Here is a 23,741-nt window from a genome sequence, read left to right as displayed (position 1 = left end):
GGGACCGCCGCTATCATCACGAGAAAACCGGTTCGCCGTTGGATTTAATCGGTTTCGATATCAGCTGCCGCTGGGGGAGTTCAAGAAGGCGACTCGCGATTAACTTGTAGCCGGTCACTCCGCCAAGCCGTTCGTAGCCAGTTAAACGAGGCTCCACCGAGCGTTTTTTCTCTTCCATTCTTTTAAGTCTCTCGTGCGCGCACGTGACGCGCGATAAGAAGACGCCTCTGTTACGAGCGGTCGAAGAACGCTCCTATTACGCCGCGTGATATTACTGATATTCTCCTTTCAATTAGAACAGTTTTGTCTCGCGTCACTTTTATCTTCCTATTCTTTCTCGCGAGAGAGATTCTCACATGGTCGAATTATCGCGATGTTTAAGATTGTACAGACACGAGAACGAAGTACGAGCTATTCTTGCGAATTTTAACAAAGCAGATTATAACAGCGTGAAGAAAAAGAACGAGTAATAAAATTAAGAATATAAAAGAAGGAATGAGCTTCGCTTTTTGGACGATCTATAGTTTAGGTCAGAATTCAGGCTAAAATTCTATTTATAATTTTATATGCGCTATGTACAACATTTAAAGAGAAATAAAATATATATTAAAATGCATATAGGTATAAATACATTCAAACGGATGGCATGTAAAATTATAGAGAACTCTATCATGAAATCTAAAGCGAATTATAAATTATATAAAATGGGCTTACACAAGAATAACACAATGTGATTGTAAATATAAAGTTACTTTATGTGATGTGCATGTATCTAGTTTATCAAAAGTAAATAATGGCGAGTGATGTGTCCCAATGGAATTTTGATTTTGGGATTAACCGATTTCAAACGTTCTCTCCTTTTCTTTCTCTCTTGATAATATATTTAATATTAGGAAGAGGAAACAGAGAGGAAACAGCAAACGATAGCGATGGTTCGCATTCGCTTTCGTAATAAATGTACAGTTTTTATTCTTGAGCTATCGTTCAATGTATCCAATATAATCATTTGTTAACTTACTAAATACAAGTATTTTTATTCCTCACGTGTTTCTTACGCCCATGCTATTTTACGGCACAAAACGAATTGTACTTCTGTACATACTGTGAGTTACATTATCATCTCAGTAATGTATGAAAGTGGAACGAAATTTGTTTAATCATTATGAATGGAATATAATTAATATATTAAATAGGACCGAAGGAAGTTGATTGCGCGCTTCTCATTTTAAATTTCCAATATATAAAATTATATAATTACAAATCCGATTAATCTCTTTTTTTCATCAAACTTTTGTATAACAAGATTCAGCATCTTTTTGATCACACGTTAAACTTGAAACAAATCCTAATCATATTCATAATTTTATCTATGTTAAAAATTTACAATTTAATCCCACACAATACTCACTAATTGTCGTCGAATTGTAAGATTGTGATTAAGATAGCTCCCGATAAAAATAATAAGTGCAATTTCAATGTAAAACAATCAGCGCCCACCTGTGATGGCTTAAAATTGGTGACATGTGCAACAAGGATTCAGAATTAATGAAAGACAACTGCTTCAGAGTCAAAAAAGTACGTCGATTTTTTAAATTAGCCCTCATAGGCGATAGCACAAAATCCTTTTGGAATTGCGAATGGATGTCCAATGCAAAACGAGAATGTTTTTAATATCTCGTGGCTGATACTTGCCCCATACACAAAGTATCGTAAACATTCAGAATTTTCGTTTTGTCAATGGCGTTCAGTCGCGATCCCCTCTCTCCTCAGCTCGTTCTTCCGCCCTAGCTTTCATCCTCGTGATGAACGCTTGACCTTTGTTCTTTCGGAAGGTCTCGTACGGATCGTTCAGATTGATACCGACTCCTTTGTATTGATCGTTCTTATCACGAATCTCGCCTCCAGAAATGGGCGCCTCGATGCCCTGCTCGTTCGCACCGAGACCAGCACCACTCCAGCCCATTTTCTTGAGTAATTGATGCCCTTTATTACTCTCGTCCAGACTAATCTCTTGTGGAGCTTTACTGTAAGTGGAGCCACTGAAATATAATGTAAAACAAAATTTTTTGTAATAACACAATTATTTATATAGAGAGTCGATGGATAAGATAAAGATATACAAAAGAAACATTCAAAGACAATTACATTTTATTATAGTTTAAAAGAAAAAAATTTTAAAAAGTTAGTGAGAACGCGTAGCTTTGAATGAGAGCGATCGACTTGTAATCAGAATCCCAAATCCGATCCTTGACCTTCATCTCATATATACTTTAGTTTTGTAAGAGGTTGATTGGGGAGTTGAATATTATGAGTACAGGAATTACGAGATTAAATGATAATTCACATAATTAATCAATGATAATTCACATCATATTTATATTCATATATCATATTTCTATATCTTTACAAACGTTATTACTTACAGAAAACTAGGAGGAGTTGGACTTCTATCCTGTCTATCCAATCTTCTATCGGGACTACGATCTTTATTACTATTCCTTCTCCTTCGGCTCCTATTAACGTGATTGCTGTTGCGACTATTGCGTCTGTGATTAGTTGCGGGCGATCTCGATCTACTTCTGCCTCGCGATCGCGATCGTGATCTGCTGCGCGATTTGCTCCGGTAGCGTTTCTTTGGCGGACTAGGACTTTTAGATCTCGGCCGTAAAATCGGCGATGGAGATTTAGACCTCTGCCTAATACCAGCCATTATATCCTCTTCTTTACGCTTGCGGGCGCCATTTTTCGCTTTGTAGTACTCATACAATCCTAATTTCTCCCAACCATCACTGCAAATATAATTGAAATTGTTGTTTATAGAACAAGTATGTAGAAAAAAAGTAATTTCTATATTTTTATATGTATCTTTTCAATACATTCTTTTTTATAACTTATATATGCATATTATATATCATTTCCATATTTACCTATCTCTAGGAGAATCATGATTTGGTGGTGCATAAAATGCTTCGACAGCTGCAACTAAACGATCACTCGGTGGGGCTGGTGGTGGAAGTCTTATCGCGTCTGGATCCAATGGCTTGTATTCACCATCTTCTAACTTTATTAGAGGTACCATCAAACCAGCTGGAAGCTCAAAATAAGGCATGCTAGGCATCAAATCCTCCACTGAAGGTTCATGGATGACAGGCGGCGGTCCAAAACCCGGTGGTGGCTTTGAGAAGTCCGGTAAAGGGACATTGCTAAACGGCGGAGGTTCGTTTGAGGGAGGGACATTCCATCCTGGTGGTGGTTGACTGAAATTCACATCTGTACCCATTGTGCTCGGAGGACCAGAATGACTAGGCGGTATTGGCATACTTTGCTGACTCTGTACAGATAAAATTTTTCATAAATATCTAAAAAATAAATGTTCAGTTTAAAGAAAAAAATATGGCCCTACCAATTGAGGCGGTGGCGGCGGCGGTGGAGCTTTCAATTGCTGATCTATCGCCATCTTTTGTTGTTCAATATTCTGGATCTGTCTCAATGCGTGAGTGACAAAAGCTTGGTGTTGCGCTTGATAATTATCGAATGTCTGTTTCGTCGACGCTGTAATAGGAGTAATCGCGGTGGCGTGCTGCGCCACTAAATTAGCTTGATACTCTGACCAGGATGCGCTCGGTTGTTTCAACTTATCTATGATGCCTTCGTCAAAATAATTATTCTTTGATTCCCACAAACTTAACAGCTTATTTAGCTTATTAAGCTGTTCGTCGGATGCCGCTAGTGAAGTGTTACAGAACATGGGAACAACAACACTTTCCATTGCTTTGCGAAGATCCATAGACTTTTTTCTTGCACTAAGGAAGTATCCAATTATATATCTTGTGCATGGTTAGCGATATCGCATTTTAGTTTATGACATATCGCTGTTTATTACAAAATTGTAAATATAAACAAATATAAATTGTATTAAAAGAATCAAAAGAAACTTTAGCAGTCATAGAAACTATATTGGAATTATTTTGGGAGTCGATTACAATTACGAGAATAAAATATCCAAGAATAAAAATAATCCATTTTGATTTGTCATATACATGTATAATACATGTATTGATACTAACCAGTGATGTAAAACGTCATTCACCAGATAAATAATGTGCAACTTATGGCTGAAGGTTGTCCCCTGAATTACTCTGAAAAAGAAAATTTAAATGGAGATAAAAACGTATATATAAATTTTCATACGTAAACATGAAACATATGTACATATTAAAACGTACCTCTTCAGTAAATGATCCGCGACAACTTGATTGCTCTGCGGTGTAAGCGAATTTTGAAGTATCCAGGCCTTTCCTGCGCTTATGCTATCCTTTGTGCAGCTATCGATGATCGGTTGTAAGACCGCGTCAAATGCAGCCAAGTCTGTGTTTGTGTTTTGCGCACTGCTCTGTAAAGCCTGTTCCTGTGCCTGCCTCACAGCATCCTCTACTCTTCCCTGCTGTTGTGCCATCAACGCAGCATGCTGCGCAGCCAGGTTCTGTTCTGATTGTCTCACTTGTTCCTGCAACGTCGTCTGCTGCGACTGTAGATTCGCCAACTCATTCTGCAGCCACGCGGGCGGCCCCGCGATGTTAACCGCTTGCGCGACTCCGGCGATCGGCGGATTCACACCTCCTATGGCGCCGGAAACCGGTCCAATCGGCGGTCCTGCATTTCCCGGCCCTCCGATCTGTCCAGGCAAAACGGGACCGCCTTGGCTCCCGACCTGGGGCCCGATCCCGACCACCGGATTTATTCCATTGTTTTGCGTACTCAGACCGGACGCAAGATTGACGTTATTCAGTGGCTGCGAGACGGCGCTTGCGGCTGTTTGCTGCTGCTGCGAAACGTTTAAACGTGGGTCTGCATTTTGCATTGGATTTATTCCTTTTTGCTTTAAAACTGTAAACGAATGACGGTGGATTATTGTGAGATGCTGAGTCCTTGTCAATCGATATTTGAAAAATTTGTATACAAATAGTTCGATTGTTTTTTTTTTCTGCGAAGTCTTATCTTCTATATCGGTGCGTATAAGAAAATTCTTGGGCATTTACATGAGAGAAGTATAGTATCGGAAAACTCGGTAAATCTTTTGGGAGCACTATACTCTTTTTTTTTTCTTTTTTTCTCTTTTTTTTCGCATTTTTACAGTACTAAGATATATTACAGGACACGCTATTTTGGACGGGTGGGCACGTATTTTCCCCACACAGATTGAAGCAATACATTGGCAATGTACTTCACGTTAGACAAACTCCAGCAAGAATCTTAAAACTACATCTTCTCAAAATCGCCATTGCCAAGGAATGCAAGGTGTCTTTAGTGTAAAAGTGTTTCTGCTTAACAAATAGCAATCCCAAAATCTTGAGAGGATGATGGAGAATCAGACTCTGTATCGCTTTTCAAGGTCATTCCTTTGCTGGTTGAGTAAAGCATGGCCTGTTTTTTTTTTGTTTTTTTTTTTAATGCCTCTTAATCACAGTAGCTGTTAATGGGCTATGTCCCACTTACTGGCTTGCTCTGTAGTCACTTTGTACTGATAGTAGTTGAAGTGCTCCCCCCCAAACAGGAAACCGAACTTCGGGTTGTCCTTCTGCTTGTTTTTCGTCATCTGTTCGAATTCTGGCCCATTCCGTGCGACAAACTGCGCCAGTTTGTCTATGATGTTCCGCAATTCTGTGTCTGAATGTTATGAGCAAGAAAAAAGAACAAGAATCAGACCCAAACTAATATCTAATGAATTAAATTAGATATATGATCTATATATAATCTAATAACTATTCTAATTGGATCGTTACTACATATTATTTTGTCAAAGAAGTCATTGGAAGACGCTTAAAGTTAAAACTGCGTAAAAACAAATAACAGAACATAAATAAAACAACGCAATACAATACATATCGTCAATAAATAAACAGTACTACTTATATGACGATTAGTAAAGTTTTCAAAAGGGACACAAACTGCAGTCAAAAATGAAATATACAACTATCTACGCAATGAATTATTCCTGAATAAACACTCATCTATAAATAATATGTGCGACCATTTACAACCTTAAATATAGAGCAATCAAAGCCAAAAAAAAATGTCATAGGTAATACTGTTTATTCCACAAACGATATGCAATATTGTAATTACTGCAAAAACAAAAAATATAACTTTAATAAGAGAAGAAACAAAGTCCACATAAATATAACCAAAATTGACAAGTAAACATCATTAACATGTATTAATTACTCGTAAAACCTTTTTCAATTAACATTTTTATTTCCTACGTTTGAAATACATATGTGTGATCTCGATATAAATTTTTGGAAGTAACCTAGCGAGCGAATCCGGACACCAGCGATTTGAAAGTGTCACCGCACTACTCTGTTCTCGTAGGAAGTCGCTCAACCAAACGGAACAGCGAGGTGGAAGCAAAAGACACATTTTATGATTAATGCGGGAGGATACGGATTAATTAATTAAAATACAAGCAAGAGAGAGGGAGGAAGAGAAAGAGAAAGAGAGAGTGAGAGAACGGGAGGTGCGAGGGACGAAACGAGAAACGCGTGCGAGAGAGCGCGCCTGTGCGGCCGGATCGGCGTGCTCACCTGCGGGTGCCTGGTCCATCTCGGAGCGCGGGGACGCTCGATCGTCAACGGCTCCGTCAAAGTTGCGCCGTTAAAACGTTACGTGCACGTACCGTCCGCTCGCTCGATTGTCGTACCGTGCATGAAAACGGGGCACCGTCTCGTGGTGCATCATTCACTCACGTCAGCGGATCGGACAACGCGCTAAACGTCGCCATTACAACCTCGCGGCGGCCGGCAGGGCCGCCAACCCGTTGGGCGTCGCGTCACTCGCGTCCTCTGGAGCGCCGGCACTTTGATGCCTCTCGCGCATGCGCGGACAGACATTTTTTGGGGTCTGTTCTTTTTAGCTGAACCTCGTGCATAGTTCATCTTATTTTCTCTTTCTTCTTGTCACGTTGGAGAGAAAGAGAGAAAAGATGAACTGTCCAAGAAATTCAACTAAAAAGAACAGGTGTTATAATATTATATTGATATTTAAAATTGGTATTATTTAATATAAAAAATTAGAGTATTTAATATAAAATAAATATCTACTGATTTTTTATATAAAAATTATTTATATTAAGAATAGAGAATTGGGAATTGAGAATTGGGAATTGAGAATTGAGAATTGAGAATTGAGAATTGAGAATTGAGAATTGAGAACTGAGAAATGAGAATTGAGAATTGGGAATTGGGAATTGAGAATTGAGAATTGAGAATTGAGAATTGGAAATTGGGAATTGGAAATTGGGAATTGGGAATTGGGAATTGGGAATTGAGAATTGATAATTGAGAATTGGGAATTGGGAATTGGGAACTGGGAATTGGAAATTGGGAATTGGAAATTAAGAATTGAGAATTGAGAATTGAGAAATAGAGAATTGAAAATTCGCGTTATGTCCCGCTTTTGGACAAGTGTGCTGTATGGGTCCTGTTGGCTGCTGGACGCATGTCGTATTCATACGAACCGACCCATCCCTTCATTCCGTCATATTTCATGGCGCCGATGTCCGCGTGCGAGCCGCGAGGTTTCAGAACTTGATATCCAATATTCGAAGACGTCGCGGCATCGTGCTCCTCCACCTCCATTTTGATTTTCCACATGGATGTGTAGACGTTTCATCGGCAGTTTGCGCTTTATTTCGCTGCATCTTGTTGTGACCTGTTTTACGATCTGGATCGTCTGTCTGCCGCAAGCTATCTAATTCCTACGGTAAGACATCCAACGACAAATTTACTCCTCCGACGTGGCGTTTTTTTTTTCTCTCTCTCTCTCACTTTTTCCCGAACATATCGAGTTTGCATGCAGGGTTAGCTGTATCGACGATAGCGTGACATGTGATCTTTTATCTCGACTCTTTCGTAGATTTTACGGCCTTGTTTATCGAATATAATTATCTTATTAACAATTAAATGAAGCGCCGTTCGATCGCCCGTGCATTATAAAATAGGTTAGGTTAGGCGGTTCACATCGTACAACACAAGCAGCTCTGATCTTTTATAATTACTATTTTATTTTTTTACATTTGCAACGTTAGGGCTCAGACACAATGAGAAAAAAAAAGGAATAAGATAAAGAAATAAGGCATGTTGCATTTCACTTTAATGTACGTGTACTGAAGTGAGATGCGACATTCCCTTATTCCTTTATCTTATTCTTTATTTTTGTCATTGCGTCTGAGCCCTTTTAATGTAATAATTACATTTAAAAACTACTTTTAAAAAGTATCGTTACCGAGTTTTTTAATCGACTGATATTCAACTATAATTTAATAGACTTGGCCTGTAAAGAAACGTCTCCGAAATGTATCATTATACTTTTAACATGCTGGAAGGGGGATAGAGCACCGTATAATTTTGTATCTAATTTGTTTCAGCGTTTGTGTACATTTTCTGGCTCTAATAGAGTTTCGTTTATTATAAAAATAAGATGACTGACAAATCTTTAACGGGTTAAGTATAATATTTAGGTGCAATATATTGATGCAAATAATGTGTAAAACATCAGTTATATTTTGTAGAATGTTATATTATATTCAAATGTTCTTTAAAATTAAATAAAATGTAAACACAGAAGTCTATCCTTTAGGAATTATAGATAATTTTAAATTTAACGTAGATTTTAAGCTGTTTTTATAATTGCAGATAAATGAACAGCAGGATAAATTCAAATACAATATTTTTATGGAGAATTGCCTAAATATTTTAAAACCTGATGTTTGCACATATTGCACATTTATGCTTTAAAACTAGTACGCGTACATATTTAAATATTGTAATACTGTATAACTTTCAGAGATGCCAGTTGCGCAAAATGAAGTCAAGTCCAGCTGGGCTGATGAAGTTGAAGAGGAGGGAGGAGCGTTGCCCGCGCCGTCGGAAGTCTACGAGAATGGTTTCAAAATTCTCACCGAATACAAGTACAATCAAGACAACAAGAAGGTCAAGGTTGTACGCTATTATAAAATAGAGCGGCGTATAGTGTCGAAAACGATTGCGGCGCGTAAGAATTGGGCAAAGTTCGGCGATTCTGTTGACGACAGGCCAGGACCCAATCCAGCTACCACTGTTATCGGTGAAGATGTCTTCATGCAATTCATATCCAGCAAAGAGGAAGAGAACAAGGTCGAGGAGGACTCCCTGGATAAATTGAAAAGCATGGGCGACAAGGGAGTGGTCAAGTGCCGTAACTGCAACGGCGATCACTGGACGTCCAAGTGTCCGTACAAAGATACTGTTCTCGCTGGTGGTAAGTTATGTTGCGGAAGTCGATTGATATAAATACAAAACTTACATTATGTATATGCTCAATTCGACTCTTGGTTTTGGAGCGTCGATTGGCCGATGAGAGGGCAATGAGTAGTATTTTTGTTGAATTTGTTTCTAAACCCGCGTCAGCGTGGCCAGACGCTCGCGAGAAAGTACGTTTGCCCGAGCGCGGCTGGTTAGTGTGGTGCTGGGCTACCGTCTTGACAGGGACACCACAATGTAAATGAATAATATATGTTATTTATTTTGCAAAATTATAACTTTGCGAAAATTCTCTCTTCAGGAAAAGTACCAGACGACAAGAAGCCTCTCGTTAATGCGGGAGTACCCGGTGCAATAGCTGAACTTAAACCACAGGGCGGCAAGTACGTGCCGCCTGGTATGCGCGACGGTGGCAACAAACGCGGCGACTCGATGCAGATGCAGAGACGCGACGACACGACCGCCATACGTATTTCCAATCTTTCGCAGAGCACCACGGATGCGGATCTGGACGAGCTTGTGAAGCCGTTCGGTTCCGTAGTGAAGCAGTTCCTCGCCAAAGAGAAGCTCTCCAATCTCTGCAAGGGTTTCGCATATGTACACTTCAAGCACAGGGCCGATGCCGCGAGAGCGATCGCCACTCTGGATGGTTACGGTTACGATCATCTCATCCTGAGCGTCGAGTGGTCGAAACCACAAGTTCAAAATAATTGAAGCGATTCGAAGCATACAACAGGTGCGGATAGAAATGTGAAATTAGTTTGATTACAACTGAAGAGAATCCCTATGACAAACAAACTATTTGTACGTAAATCTATGTACATTCTTACGATATCAAAAGTAGAAAGACAATTAGTGGTCTGTATTCGTCTCATTTAATTCTAAATGTGAAAGTCGGATTTTCATTTAGATATACACTTATTTAATATAATAATATCGTGTTTAGAATCGTGTAATCGTGACATGAAAATTTCTGTTTATTACATTTAGGGTTAAATGTGTGGCGCGAATACAGACCACGAATCCTATCTTTATTTTATATTTTATGCACTTAATTATGTAAGTATATAAATATGTAAATGTATAATGTACACATATATTTACTAAATAAATTCATAGTAAATATATAGCAAAAAAATATAGACATAGTAAACAGGGAAGCTTATTCTTTGTTATAATTTTATTATCTTTGTTTCTGATATTGCAATGCACTTCTAAATCTATTAATTTAAAGCTACTCTGTTTACTCGCGTGAAAAATGATTACATCAATAGTATCATACTTTGTATCCTGAAAATCTTAATCTCGATTGAAAAAATATATTGTAAATTCTTACGTGACGAATTGATTTCCTTAACTCCCACGCTCTTAATCACGGACTTTTAAGAAAATGTAGAAAAATGGAAATCATTAATAAAATCCACCGAATCGGGATGAAACGATGATGAGTCGGATCTGAAACTTCATTCATACCTATTGACAATACAAAAATCGCTTAGCATAGACAGTTTTTATTTCAATATATTACATAGATTATATTGAATCACAATGAATGTAATTACATTTGGATTTTTTGGCCGCGCGGCCGCATTATGAGTGGACTTAGGTACATATTTCCAGAATCGAAATGTTACGTCTAATACAACCTTACACAATGGCTTATAGAAGACTCCTCAAAAGTACATCCATCGCGCTAATTACAATATAATACATCGGTCTTATTTTTCATTCTTATCCTTCATTTGTCGTTCGTATTTTCTGTTTGCTTGGCGGGATCAGTTTGCGACGACACGTGTTGTTATCAAATAATAAAGCCACAACTCGGGGAGGAGGAAGGGGGGAAGTATTGAGGACAAACCGATAACCGCTAGGACAATTGAAGATTATCGTTGAAAATTGTGAATGAGACGAAACATCACAATTCGTGTTTAACACATTATCCTCCTTATACAATGAATCTAGGACACCCTGTAACAGCTCGATTACCCGCGAATATACAATCGCCAATAAAGATCAGCCAGCTGAAAAAAAAATTATTCGATTAAAATTAGCAAAACTAAAATTAACAGTCGTCTCTCTTTCGGACTTGCTTAGCAAAATTAATCTCGCACGCTTCTCGATGTAAAATAGATCGCGAGAAGAAATGCATTATTCTCCACAACGGTAGTAAAATTGATATTATAGAATTGCGATGACGTATGAGTGAGAAACAAATTCAGTTAAAAATTCCGAATTAATTTCCGCGATTTTTCCAAGTGCCCGTTCAAATCTGCGTTCCGCTTAAATCTGTTTTTTTTTCTTGGTCCGGCCGGTAGCCTACTTGGTTCGCGGATTAAGAAAATCGTCGTCACTTGTCGTCGGAGGGCGAACGGGGGATGCTGGGTCCAAGCGGCGAGCTTTATCACGTGACATTGATCTCCTCGTCCTCCTCGTTCTCCGTTTGCTCCTCGGGCCTCTGCGGGCTCGTGAGCGGGCTCACGTCACTCAGGTCCATCCTCGGCCGATCCCCGTCGGCGTCGCTCAGATCCGGATTGGGGTTGTTCTTGTTCGGTAACGTCTGCTCGCGCGAGCCGCCGGTCGCCAGCAGCTCTCGCTCCTTGCTGTTCCGCCACTTCATGCGCCGATTTTGAAACCAGATCTTCACCTGCAAAAATTCAACCCCGATTACCAATTTGCAATGAAAATCGCGGACGTCTGAATTGTTTGAAAGAGAGAAACATATCTCACTTTTTTACAGAATTTTATTCCGCTTTTATTATCTTTGATCTATATTGTATGACTCATCTGATGTATATGTCCGGTTAAATTATCAAATACTTTTCATTTACGTCCATGTGTTTATATAATGTCTTCTTTCCGTCATCTAGCTGCCGTAAAATATCTAATTTAAATTTTGACAAAATCCATTATAGAAGATCTGTAATTCATATATAGAATTCCATTTATAATTTTAAGTCTCCACAAAGTCCGTTTTAAACTATAATTTAGTCTATAAAATCTATAATTTTGTCTTTAGATCTGTAATTCGTTTTAGAGTTTTATTTACAATTTTATATGCGGCATTTTTTGAGATATGCGTGTAGGTACTTTGATATATACATATATATTTTTTTCTTTTTTTTTCTGATTCTTAAATGTTTTTCGTCTCACGTTTATAAAGTTAAAATTCTATCTTCAATTCTGACACGAATTATACCGAACGGACTTGATACAAAATATTTGAAGAATCAAAATACACAGCATGGTAAAATTATAAACAGAAATTCTATCTGGACTTTAACACGAATTACAGATCGCGGATTCTCACTTTAACCGATTTATAATTAGCGTTAGATTTTACAGAATAAAATTCTATTTTCAATTTTATACGTCTCACGTATTTTAATATGTATATATATTCTGCGCAAAATTCCGACACGAATCATAGAAACAGGTTCAATAACTCAACTTCAACATTTTCATCCAACTAAATTCAACAATCGCCACAATATCATTCTTAAAATGTATAACGTCCCCATTTACGTTTAATCCATGAGATTTTTCCGGCACACTTACACCGCGTGAGCTCCAGAGAGGACTGCTTTTACGAAACGACACACGTATCTTGTACGGCACATCAGAGCGCCTGTGTATGTAATCGAGGAAGAGGGAAACGATTACTTTCCCGCATTAAGGAACCGCTGAACGCAGGCCAACGTCAAACGCACACCGTGGCACCCCCGAAAGTCTCTCGCCCACCCTTGTTTCCCGTCCGCTACGCCGCCCCGTATAGCCGCCCCATTAGCCACTTTATTATACGCGTTCTACCTTGAGCGAATCGTTGACCCCGGGTTGCGCGGATTGATCTACCTAAACTGCTTTCCGAATTTTCATTCGCCGCCACCGCCACCGCCGCCGCCGCCGCGGTGATGGTGTGTGCACTTGACACCATCACGGACCCACCACCTTCGGGGGGTCCGCGCTCGCTCACACGAATATACAATACTTCGCGCTGCCCCTGATTGATGCCGCGGGACGTGGATGTTCGATAATTCGCCAGACGGTTTCGCCGAACGTCAGGTACGGAAGCCACTTCCGTTTAAAAGCGATTGCAAATTCGTTCGTTTCGGTTGTGCTTTTCGCGCTTCTTCGTTCTTCTCCCCCGAAGCCAGAATACGGAATCATCAGAAGGGGCGATAATATTTCATGCCGGGGGTATATAGGAGAGAGTTGCCCAAATCTTATTACTTAGGGGAGAGTTGCCCCCAAATCGTACCACTTCAGATATTTCTTGTTATATTTCTCATTTGGTACTAATTTGCAAGTTAATATTGGAAATTGTAGCTTGACGCTTGAAACACCTTTATTACGTTTAATCTTTCGCTAAGAACAAATTAATTTATTAGAAGCCTTCTTGTGACATAATGTGAAAGGTATTTAAGCAACCAGTTTAATTAAATAATTATGTTAGTCATGAAATTATAAATAATATGATAAACAAATGAGCGTGAATTGCCAAATTCTATTAGTACGATTTAAAATACATGATCTATTTTATAAAAATATTGATTTAATTTTTATAAAAAATTCAATATTTATTTCTATTTTACTTGCAATATATATATTATGTATATATATATATAAATAAAATAAAACGTTTGACAACAAATATATTTTTATAAAAGCACAAAAAAATATATTTTTATAGAAATACAGGAAAACTGCATTGTTAAATTATCATCAGCTACAAAAGTTACATTAATCGTATCTGATTTTTATAAATGTTTGTGTAACGCACAGAATAAGATTTAAGAATAAGATAATCTGGGAATTTTTTGTCTATATTACTTGTTGCTCATTTATTTCACATTATATAAATGATATTTTATATTCAATAATATTCAGTAATGAGATGAAGCACAATTTATGTGATCAGTACTCATTAGGCAATTCCCTTCTACGTTTTACAAAGAAAAAAAAAATATATATATATGTATATATAGAAAAGAGAAAAACTTCCAGAGTGTATATGTATAAAGATTTATCGCGAGATTGTATCCTGAAAAGTATATTAGCTACATCTTGTAAGTTCACTTTAGGCAATTTATAATTTGCGTTGTTTCAGAATTCTATTTATATATTTTGATGTATGTGTTTTGATGTACCTATCTTAATATATGTTCGTAATTCAATTCTTTAAAAAGATTTTTTGCGTTATACGGCGCGTAAAATTATAAATAAAATTTTTCTGAGTTTCAACGCGCATTATGGATCGTCTGAAGTGGGTTCGAAATAAATTCACTACGTGGAAAATCGAGAGTAGCTGAATAACGCACTTAAAAATCAGATTGCGTCATGTGTTATAAGTATAATTTTATTTAATATCATACGCATTACGCATTTCCAATTGCCTCTGCAAATTAATTAAAAATGTCATTTCTATAAATGGAGAACTGTGGAGAGCGCCCGAATGTCTCGTCCCGTAACATCGGGGGCACGATCTTCTACGATCGGGCGAGGGGGATGGAGAGCGATTAGACGGGCGAGGGGATGAAGAGCGTATCGGTCGCTCTTTCGCCGCGCATAATTTATAACGTATAAAATAACGTGTTCTCGACATTCAAAAATATTATTCTTTTTTTCCCCCCGGAGTGTTTCACGCGCCGGCGGACGATGGGCCGCGGGATGAAACGCGTACGAATTAAAATTTTCGACACTTTGGCAACGTATATCTTATTCGACGCACGCAACGCATTCGGCCAAGCGCGGTGCGTGCGTTTGACACCGCGCACCATCATTAATACCGACCCTCGACCTAGAGAGATTGAAATTTAATGTAATTTATTATTTTTTAATATATCCCATGAAAACGTTTTACGCGGATATTTTTGATGCACGCATCCCCGCCCCCCCCTTCCTCCCCTCCCTCCCTCCTCCTCCCGGCGCCGTCCTTCCCGGTCACTCTCGAGGGAGGAGGCAGGCGTGTGCGTTTGACACCGCGCGAGCTAAAACGGGTTTTGACGCGTTAATGTGTTTTTCCGCTTTATAGCGAGATCGGCCGGGGGGATCGGCCGCATTGAGAAAGGAGTCACGGCCATGGAGCGCGCTCGTCGAGCAGACTTGTTTACACGAAACGCCATTCAAAGCGCGGACGGCCGCGATCATAATCGCATCGTTAATCGCCAAGCTCTGTAATAAAGGCAGCTCTCATTCCGCCCGCTTGAAACAGCGCGATTCATCCGCGTTTAATTATCATTATTAATTAGGTATATACGTATGTACGCGCGCCCGTTGTCCGTTCAAGCGCTACCGCGCGATATATCGGATAGAGAGCTTCTAATAAAGAGTAATTATTGTAATATCTGCAGTAATTACTCTTTATTAGACTCTTGTAACGTAACTGGGTGGAAAATATCAGAATCCTGACGTGACGATGAGTGAGAAATTTTATTAATATTGTTATAACAATAAAATTTTCATAATATTATTATTTTAACTGTAAAATCCTGCGGATCGTAAAATAAAAGTTTTAAGACAAACATGGTTTATTATGTTAAAGTATTGTTAATTAAAAAAGCATGGTTTGTTATTAAAACATTAAAAGAAAATAAAAGAAAACGGATGTATGTGTAAAAGCAATTGAGGGGGTTGCTTTTGAAATTACAAAGTTTTTACTACGAACGCGATATCTATTTCTTACGAATTAAGATCGTCACGTTGACCGCGAATAATATTACGGGAGGACCGCGCTCGTTAAGCCAAAACACGTAATAAAATCATTAACATAAACGTATTCGTACCGCGCGATATACGTCCCGGCATCATTAGAGACCTCAACGCGACACTAATAATTCTATCAATTACATGATTCGTTTTATCGGTGTAACGCGCTGACTCGCCGCTCGCCCAATTGCGTGTCAATAATATTTGTAGCATTTATACCTAACGCTTGTAATATTGCAGAATACGCGTTTAACCAGAAGTCAATCACAGTTCACACGCACGTAGTGCCGAAATCAATTCATCGCGAATTACGGTGAATTTGATTGTAGTTGCTGATAGAAATCCGGCTGATAGAAATCCGACCGACGAAATTTCATAACAAATATTAAATTTCACTAGTGGCAAGAGATAAAGAAATCTTATATATATGTATATATGATACAAGTATTGCAACGTAGAGGATATATAAACAATTTATGCGCTGAATGAGTCGTTATTATTTCAATGTTTCCACTTTTTAATTACAAAATATCTTGATAATCCTCAAATTAAATTACCATTAAAATATAAAATTCATGTAAATCTGAATTCAACATCTCGTCATATTTTTCTGTATCTAAAATTTAATTTGCGAGAATTTTCAACCTCCACACAATCATAAATATTAATGATAAAATTATAACCAATTTAGCACGAGTCATTGAATTTGATAGTTGCTGACAGAAATTCAAGTACCGGTGAAATTTCGTAACAAATATTAAATGTCACATTAGCGGTAACAGATAGATCTTGTTATATGAATATTAATATAAAAAAATATACCTATATAAATTGTACTTACTATTCCGACGTTGCAAATTTTTTATTCTGTAAAAATGTTAGCTCTTGAGATTCTCAAATCAAATTGTAAAAAAATCAAGCCATTAATCAAAACTCAAATTTAAAATGCCTTAAAAATAAAAAAAATTAAAAGAAGTAAAGCCTTTTGAAAAGGTTAGAAATTTAAAAGAATGGAATCCTGTTTAATGTGAGTTCAATTTGCCAGACATCTGATCGTTTATGTTTATGCAGTTTAGAACTTACAGCTGTTTTGTCTATTCTATACTTTAATTAACAGACCATGTTGTAAAACATGTGAAAAATAAAGCAGGGGAAGAGAGGGGTCAAATACAGCTTACGAAATATTGCAAAAATTACACTCGTATTTCTCGATATAAATATCAAAGAATAATCGGTAAAATTGTTATAAAATTATTTTAAATGTTAAAAGTTTTCTTGACCGTTACAGTTTATAGCTGACCTTGTGTTTGCAATCAGACGGACTGCGTGACTCCTGCCGGTAGGCAGCATGCTATAACATACCTGCCTGTCGCCCAGGGGAGCACGGTCCATTTCAATGCATAATTAATAATTCAATATTTATATTCAATTAATTGACTACTAATAGTAGACATACTACTAACATTCTTATTGAATTAATAGCATTTTAGAGAAACAATTTTTCAGAGTATTCTGTTTTATAAAACGGAAACTTTAACAAATTATAAATCGTTATGCGGAAATTGCACGCATCTATATAATACTTTATTGTGGCTCTATGTAAAACAATAAATTTTACAACATCTATCAACATATAATTTTAAATTGTGTGCACGTATTATGTGTATATATATATGAATTGCAAGATTGAGTAATGTGCAGAGCAACGAAGAGTAACGTATCAACCTTTTGTTAGTAATTAACTTGTGGTGCATTGAATAAAATATTTGACATTTACTTTACTATGTTAAATATTTCACGTCCATTTAATATATGTGTGCGCGTATCTCGCGAAGTCCAGTGTTTATTTTTTTAAGCATCCATGTGATATCACATGGCTTTTCGCCGACTATAATTCTCACACGAGTAACGACACTGGCGCGATGGTAGTGACTCTTTACCCAAAGGATTGAAAACTTAACGGGGAAGTTAACTGTATTGCATGTGGACAGACACGAGAAATATCTTTTTTATCGCCTATTCATTCACTTTCTGTCATAAGCGCCCTTACAACTTTTTTTCGAGGGGGAGAGAAGGTAGAGTGCTAATATACTTAAAGTACCATTTTTGTTTAGGTTGTGAAAAACTGGAAATTAAGAAATAAAATATTTAATTTGGTATATATTATAAAAATTTTACAAATTATAAGTACCTATTTGAAAAAAAAACAATGAAATATAATTATTCGAAAAAGGAAAATTTCAAACTTCTTGAATTTCTTAACTTCCAGGGAGTTTATTAATCTTGAAACGGGGTAAAAATTGCAAAAATGAACAGATTTACTAAGTTACAAATAAAATCGTAGATACTCTAGTAAATTTCATAATAACCCTCAGAAGATAATATATCATTTATTGATCGAAGATGATCATTCAAAAAAGAAAACAGTTCTCAATGTTTCCATGCATATGTATTTTTAAATAATATTTGTTAAAGTAATATTCATGCAAATTTTTACTTCTGTATAAATTAAAAAAAAAAGTTATCTGATTGTCAATCATAAAATTATTCTAAATCGAAAAAATTAAAATACAGGGAGGGCATATGTCCCTCTTTGCTGCCACTCATACTATTTGCCTGTTTATAAGCCTGTAATAAGCCTGTGTATAAGCCTGTAATAAGCCTGTAATAAAGGAAATATGTATCTGAGTATTAAAATTAGAAAAAAAGACAAGCTGGAGAAAATATGATTAAAGTAAATCAGTTCCGAAGTATGTGACAGTTTTATTTTATTTTATTTTTTTTCCAATGGCGCAACAGTCCGAGTCGGACCTAGGCCTCCCCCAAAGTCATGTGCTTGTGGTGCGCACACAGGTTGTATACAAGCACATGGAACTTACATGGCAGTTTAATGCCGAATCCGAACGGCAAGGTAGAGGGGGTTTTGAGGCAAGGGATACTCCTGACGGACTGCCATTCCGTCGCGAGGACAGTTTTATTTACTAAATTTAACTAATTCAAATATGTTTATGTGAGAAAAGTCACAGTCACTTTGACGTTCTAATAAACAGAATATATCGGTAGACAAAAAAAGGTGAGAGAAGTTAAAAACAATACTGTGCCCTTGTGCGGCCAGTCTAGACATACAGTTCTATTATCGCAAGTCGATTGAAGAGGCTACAACGTGACTCTCCTGAAATGGATTTTTTCAGCTCTACAAGAGATCCACACTCATTTGCGATACCAGGTATTTTATTTGATTACTTAATTAGCTACGTAAACATAATAAAAATACTTTAAACTTACTTTTTTCTTAAAGAAAATACAATAAAATAAGAAAGTGCGGAATTCATAGATGTTTGAAATCAAAATTGCTACATATATACTTGATTCTATAGTAACGTACAAGTTTTCAAAATTTTAGATTATTATCTCACAGTTTTTATTAACTGACAACATTCTGCGCATCTTCTTTTAAATGCACGAAATATAATGTATCTACTATCTAGCATAAAGGTCTGAAAATTGCTTGCATTTTACAAATGATATATCACACGCAATAATTACCATAATAATTCTAATTATACAATATAACATTCTTAATCGTGTATTTACTCATTACATTTATATATCATTATTTATTACTTATATTTCTTTATTTTTATCTTCCTAATTATAAGAATTGGCACGTGTAATCGACACCAATTTAGAATTGATAGTGAATTTCGATCGAAGAATTCTTGAAGGAACAGCGACTTTGACTATAACAAGGCGACCTTTAATTAATCAGATAGTGAGTAGACAATTCCTTTCATATCGAGTAAAAATTTTGACTGCGGGTTTATTAATATGTAATATCGAATAATTTATAGATTTTAGATAGCCTCGGACTTAAAATAATTCATGTCACAAACGCGTTTGATGGAACACGTTTACATCATCATGTACAATTTAATCTTGCTTTTGGAAGTTCATTGTGCGTAAATTTACCACTAACTAGTGATACTACTGGGTAAATATAAGATATTTTATATATTTTTAAAGAAATAAATTTACTAAAAGTTATTGATGTAAGAATTGAATACCCACCCATAATACGATATTTTCAGTTGTATAATTAAAATTAAATATGAAACAACTCCACACTCGCCTGCATTATATTGGCTAACACCTGCGCAAACTGCCTATGGTAGACATCCCTTTCTACTGTCTAAGAACAAGGTAAGCAACAAAGCCAAACAAAGATTTTCTTTTAAATAAATATAGAGTATATATAAATATCTATATTCTTTCAGCTAATATACGCTAGAACATGGTTTCCTTGCCAGGACACCCCGGCCGTCAAATTTACGTACTCTGCTAAGGTATAAGAATTTAAACACAGGTGGTATATTTCTATTCTTCTAGCATTTATTCATTTACATAAAATCGATGACATTCGATTAATTATTATTGACATTATTGATAAAAATAATATTGACGAAGAAATGGATTGGTATTTAATTTTTATATACGTATATTTTATTTTTTAGATTTCGGTAGAAAAATGTTATAGAGTTCTAATGTCCGCCCTTTCGCACCGTATAGAAAGAGGTATGGAACGAGATGCATATATATTCCGTCAAGAGCAACCGGTACCATCTTATGCGGTGGTTATTGCTGTGGGTTCATTATGGATAAGAAAACTTAACGAAAGAACAAGTATATTTGCCGAAAATTACATTTTTCATTCTACTTATAACGATAATTTTTACACTGACACTGTGATTGAAGAGATGTTGCGGTATGCCGAACTTTATTTATGTGGACCTTATCACTGGGGTAAAAAATATTGACTAGATTTTTTAATGTTATTTATTTAAATTCAATTAAATTTAAATTTCTTTAAATTTTTTAAAATCATTTTGATATGTTTATTTAAATTTATGCGTATAATAAATTTTTGTGCATTAGCACACTGCAAACCCAAGTGTGTTAATTTTAATTGAAGCTCTTCATACACATTTCTTGCCCTTTTAAATCATGCCATTTAACACGATGGAACATATTAACTTTTAATTTTATACGATTATATGTGTTCAGTCAAATGTGTCATTTTTACGGCCAGTTTCTCTCAACGTCGTATTAACTGTAATCTTTAATTAAACTCATTCTTCATCTCTTTTTAAGAGGGACAGTTAGGTTAGGAAGAAACAGATGAAAAGTGAGTTTAATCGAAGGTTACAAAAGATTAGACGTTTTCTGTGTAAAATAACGCACTTGGATTTGCAATCTTTCTTTTGTTCTTTTGTTATTATGTTTAAAATAATGTCTCTATAGGTAGATACGATATATGCCTGCTTCCACCGAGTATCGCCGATTTCGAAATAGAATGTCCATGCGTGACATTTATTTCACCGTTTCTAATTAGCGGAGATCGTTCTTATGTCTGTAATTTGCTAGCTCGGAACATCTCACAGAGCTGGGCAGGAAATTTAGTTACGTGTGAGAATTATCAGCATTTGTGGTTAAATAAGAGTTTTAGCCTTTTTATTTCCAGAAAAATTAAACGCCACTTTTTGTATCATGAAAGGATAGATGTTTATCTTCAAAAAGAAGGATTACAAAACATGAATAGTTTGGTAAGATTATAATATCTTAATTATTACTTTGACTAGATAAAGAAATAAGGTATAATAAATAATGTCGCCAATTGATAATATATTACATTGTATGCACTATAAACACACCCAATTTCTGAATTTTTACTAGATTATTTTCTCATATTGTATTGTGTAAATTGTATTGTAGTTTCAAAAACCCAAAAATGTCTGGGATACCCAAAAGTATCTAAGATGCTTATTACCCAATTTGGAATATTCGTCACCTGACACAGCCACTAAATATGTGCCTTACGAGAGGGGATATTTTCTCTTATGTCATCTAGAGAATATATTAGGAGGACCCACATTATTCGAACCGTTTCTTCAATCTTATTTTAGTGTTTTTGCGTGTAGAAGTATTAATACTGCTGTTTTTAAAACATACTTGTATCAACAATTTCCTGACAGAGTGGCGGTAACGTCCTTTTTATACATACAAACTACAGTTTCATCACTATTTATATGTTTAGCATTAAAAATCATGACTTCCATGTTGATTTCAGCTATTAGATGGTGTTGACTGGGACTCGTGGTTCAGTAATATTTCTTCTATACCTATCATGCCGGAATTATCGGGAACGTCCGCGTGGGAAGAAAGCTGTTTCAAATTAGTTGAAAGCTGGATGAATTGGGATAGTAATAATGAAATTCCTGAGACAACAGATGAGAACAACCTATGTGACGTTCAAAAAATAATATTATTAAAATATCTATATTCTTTTCATAAAAGTCTGACCATAATAAAACTGAACTCTTTAAACAATCGCTTCTTTATCCAAAATGAAGAAATAAAGTAAATATGCATATTTTCTCATTCAAATTGATTCACAATTCCTTATAATCGTAAAGCGCACGTATTTCGCAGGTTTCTTTGGATCCTATTGTGCATTAAAGTTCGATGGACTGACAAACTTCAACTAGCTTTGGACTTTGCTACTGAAAATTGTTCGCCAAATTACGCATGTCCTATATTTCAACATTTGTACGAATGGGAAGAAAAGCATCCAATAATGATTGAAGAGTATAATAGAAAACAGGAAAAGATGTGGTATAAAACCCAAAAAAAAATATACAAAATTATATACCCAAATATATATTTGTAACAATTTGTCTGATTTTGTTTTTAATGGGTAAGTCATTAATAACTGCAATATATAATTCTTTTACTATATGAAGAAGACTCTTAAAAAATGTAGAAATATTTATGAAACTAATTTGGTAGAGACAAATTTCTATACTTCGCGTTTGTTTCATTTTCTGAGTTGCAGAGCCAACGATAGGAAATAACTGGATTTGGACTTGGAACGATGATGGTTGATGACAATTCCTATTGAATCGTCGAATGATATTAAAATTTGTAAAAGTAAATATATCTCTTAGATACAGAGTATCATGTAATTAATGTATGCACTGAGAGAAAAATCCAGGTCTAAATAATCGGACAATTCGTTCGAAAATTAACAAACGGACAATCCGACACTTTCAATCGGAATAATTAAAAAGTCAATCAATTATCAATAATATCCTGCTATCATTGATTGGACATTATTCTAATCTTGATCGGTTTTTTATAATTCCAATTAAAAGTATCGGATTATCCAGTTATCCAGTCCAATTTTTGAGCGAATTGTCCGATTATTTATTTCTCTGAGTGTACAGAAATAACATGTACAATAATTATATTAGTAGTGTAATTCGTTGTATTAAACATAATTGTATCAGCATAAATCTTTAAACTCCATTTTTCTCACAATAGATACTACGTATTACTTCAACTAAAATGTCAGATCTTGACAAAGAGATCGAATCCTATAGATATATAAATATATCCTATAGATTTATCCTATAGATGTATCCTTGCATCATCTTTTTGCACACTTTAAATTTAATTCCAAAAATGTTCAAACTCTATAGTAATAAAATTATAGCGTTTTTTTCCGCCTCTCATATTTTTATCTTTTCTCGCACAGCTTCTTCTCCTCCTAAATCTCTGCGAGAGAAAAAATCGATCTTTCGACAAAGCGTATATCAGTGAAAAGTGGTGGTGGACGGTCCGAAGAGTTCAAGGTTTTTCTCTCTCTCTCTCTCTCTCTCTCTCTCTCTCTCTCTCTCTCTCTCT

At 36.1% G+C, this 23,741-nt stretch overlaps 4 protein-coding genes across 6 annotated transcripts in view; 2 read left to right on the top strand and 2 right to left on the bottom strand.

The window, feature by feature from the left end:
• Positions 1 to 734: 734 nt before the first annotated feature.
• Positions 735 to 6,803, bottom strand: LOC112466704 (calcium homeostasis endoplasmic reticulum protein). Of its 2 annotated transcripts, none has more exons than XM_025034945.1 (8): positions 6,585 to 6,803; positions 5,497 to 5,667; positions 4,227 to 4,887; positions 4,068 to 4,139; positions 3,404 to 3,803; positions 2,928 to 3,331; positions 2,424 to 2,789; positions 735 to 2,039 (listed from the first exon to the last, which is right to left on the bottom strand). In XM_025034945.1, the coding sequence occupies exons 1-8, from the start codon at positions 6,601 to 6,603 to the stop codon at positions 1,745 to 1,747; spliced, it is 2,388 nt and encodes a 795-aa protein (XP_024890713.1). In that variant the 5' UTR covers positions 6,604 to 6,803; the 3' UTR covers positions 735 to 1,744. The 2 variants fall into 2 exon arrangements, with proteins under 2 accessions (XP_024890713.1, XP_024890715.1); XM_025034947.1 differs by lacking the exon at positions 6,585 to 6,803 and adding an exon at positions 6,311 to 6,500.
• Positions 6,804 to 7,636: 833 nt separating this feature from the next.
• On the top strand, positions 7,637 to 10,634 carry LOC112466711 (eukaryotic translation initiation factor 3 subunit G). 2 transcript variants are annotated; one of them, XM_025034959.1, is made up of 4 exons: positions 7,637 to 7,761; positions 8,426 to 8,500; positions 8,845 to 9,297; positions 9,601 to 10,634. In XM_025034959.1, the coding sequence occupies exons 2-4, from the start codon at positions 8,479 to 8,481 to the stop codon at positions 10,011 to 10,013; spliced, it is 888 nt and encodes a 295-aa protein (XP_024890727.1). In that variant the 5' UTR covers positions 7,637 to 7,761; positions 8,426 to 8,478; the 3' UTR covers positions 10,014 to 10,634. The 2 variants fall into 2 exon arrangements, with proteins under 2 accessions (XP_024890727.1, XP_024890728.1); XM_025034960.1 differs by lacking the exon at positions 8,426 to 8,500.
• A 101-nt stretch (positions 10,635 to 10,735) lies between these two features.
• The window catches only part of LOC112466710, a 38,692-nt gene continuing 25,686 nt past the window's right edge, over positions 10,736 to 23,741 (bottom strand). Inside the window, exon 4 of the mRNA XM_025034958.1 lies at positions 10,736 to 11,943. Coding sequence (XP_024890726.1) covers positions 11,701 to 11,943 — 243 coding nt within the window. The 3' untranslated portion in view covers positions 10,736 to 11,700. The remainder of the gene's footprint in view (positions 11,944 to 23,741) is intronic.
• On the top strand, positions 19,145 to 23,244 carry LOC112466709 (leukotriene A-4 hydrolase-like). The gene is made up of 11 exons (XM_025034957.1): positions 19,145 to 19,227; positions 19,661 to 19,773; positions 19,853 to 19,992; positions 20,090 to 20,201; positions 20,276 to 20,344; positions 20,513 to 20,801; positions 21,300 to 21,601; positions 21,771 to 22,037; positions 22,126 to 22,415; positions 22,488 to 22,752; positions 22,891 to 23,244. The coding sequence occupies exons 1-10, from the start codon at positions 19,179 to 19,181 to the stop codon at positions 22,723 to 22,725; spliced, it is 1,869 nt and encodes a 622-aa protein (XP_024890725.1). The 5' UTR covers positions 19,145 to 19,178; the 3' UTR covers positions 22,726 to 22,752; positions 22,891 to 23,244.

The sequence above is a fragment of the Temnothorax curvispinosus genome, unplaced genomic scaffold, assembly GCF_003070985.1.
Source record: "Temnothorax curvispinosus isolate PA1 unplaced genomic scaffold, ASM307098v1 QBEX01016509.1, whole genome shotgun sequence".
NCBI classification, from domain to species: domain Eukaryota; kingdom Metazoa; phylum Arthropoda; class Insecta; order Hymenoptera; family Formicidae; genus Temnothorax; species Temnothorax curvispinosus.
Note: the sequence above shows the minus strand (reverse complement) of the source record. Positions and strands in the feature narration are given on the sequence as shown.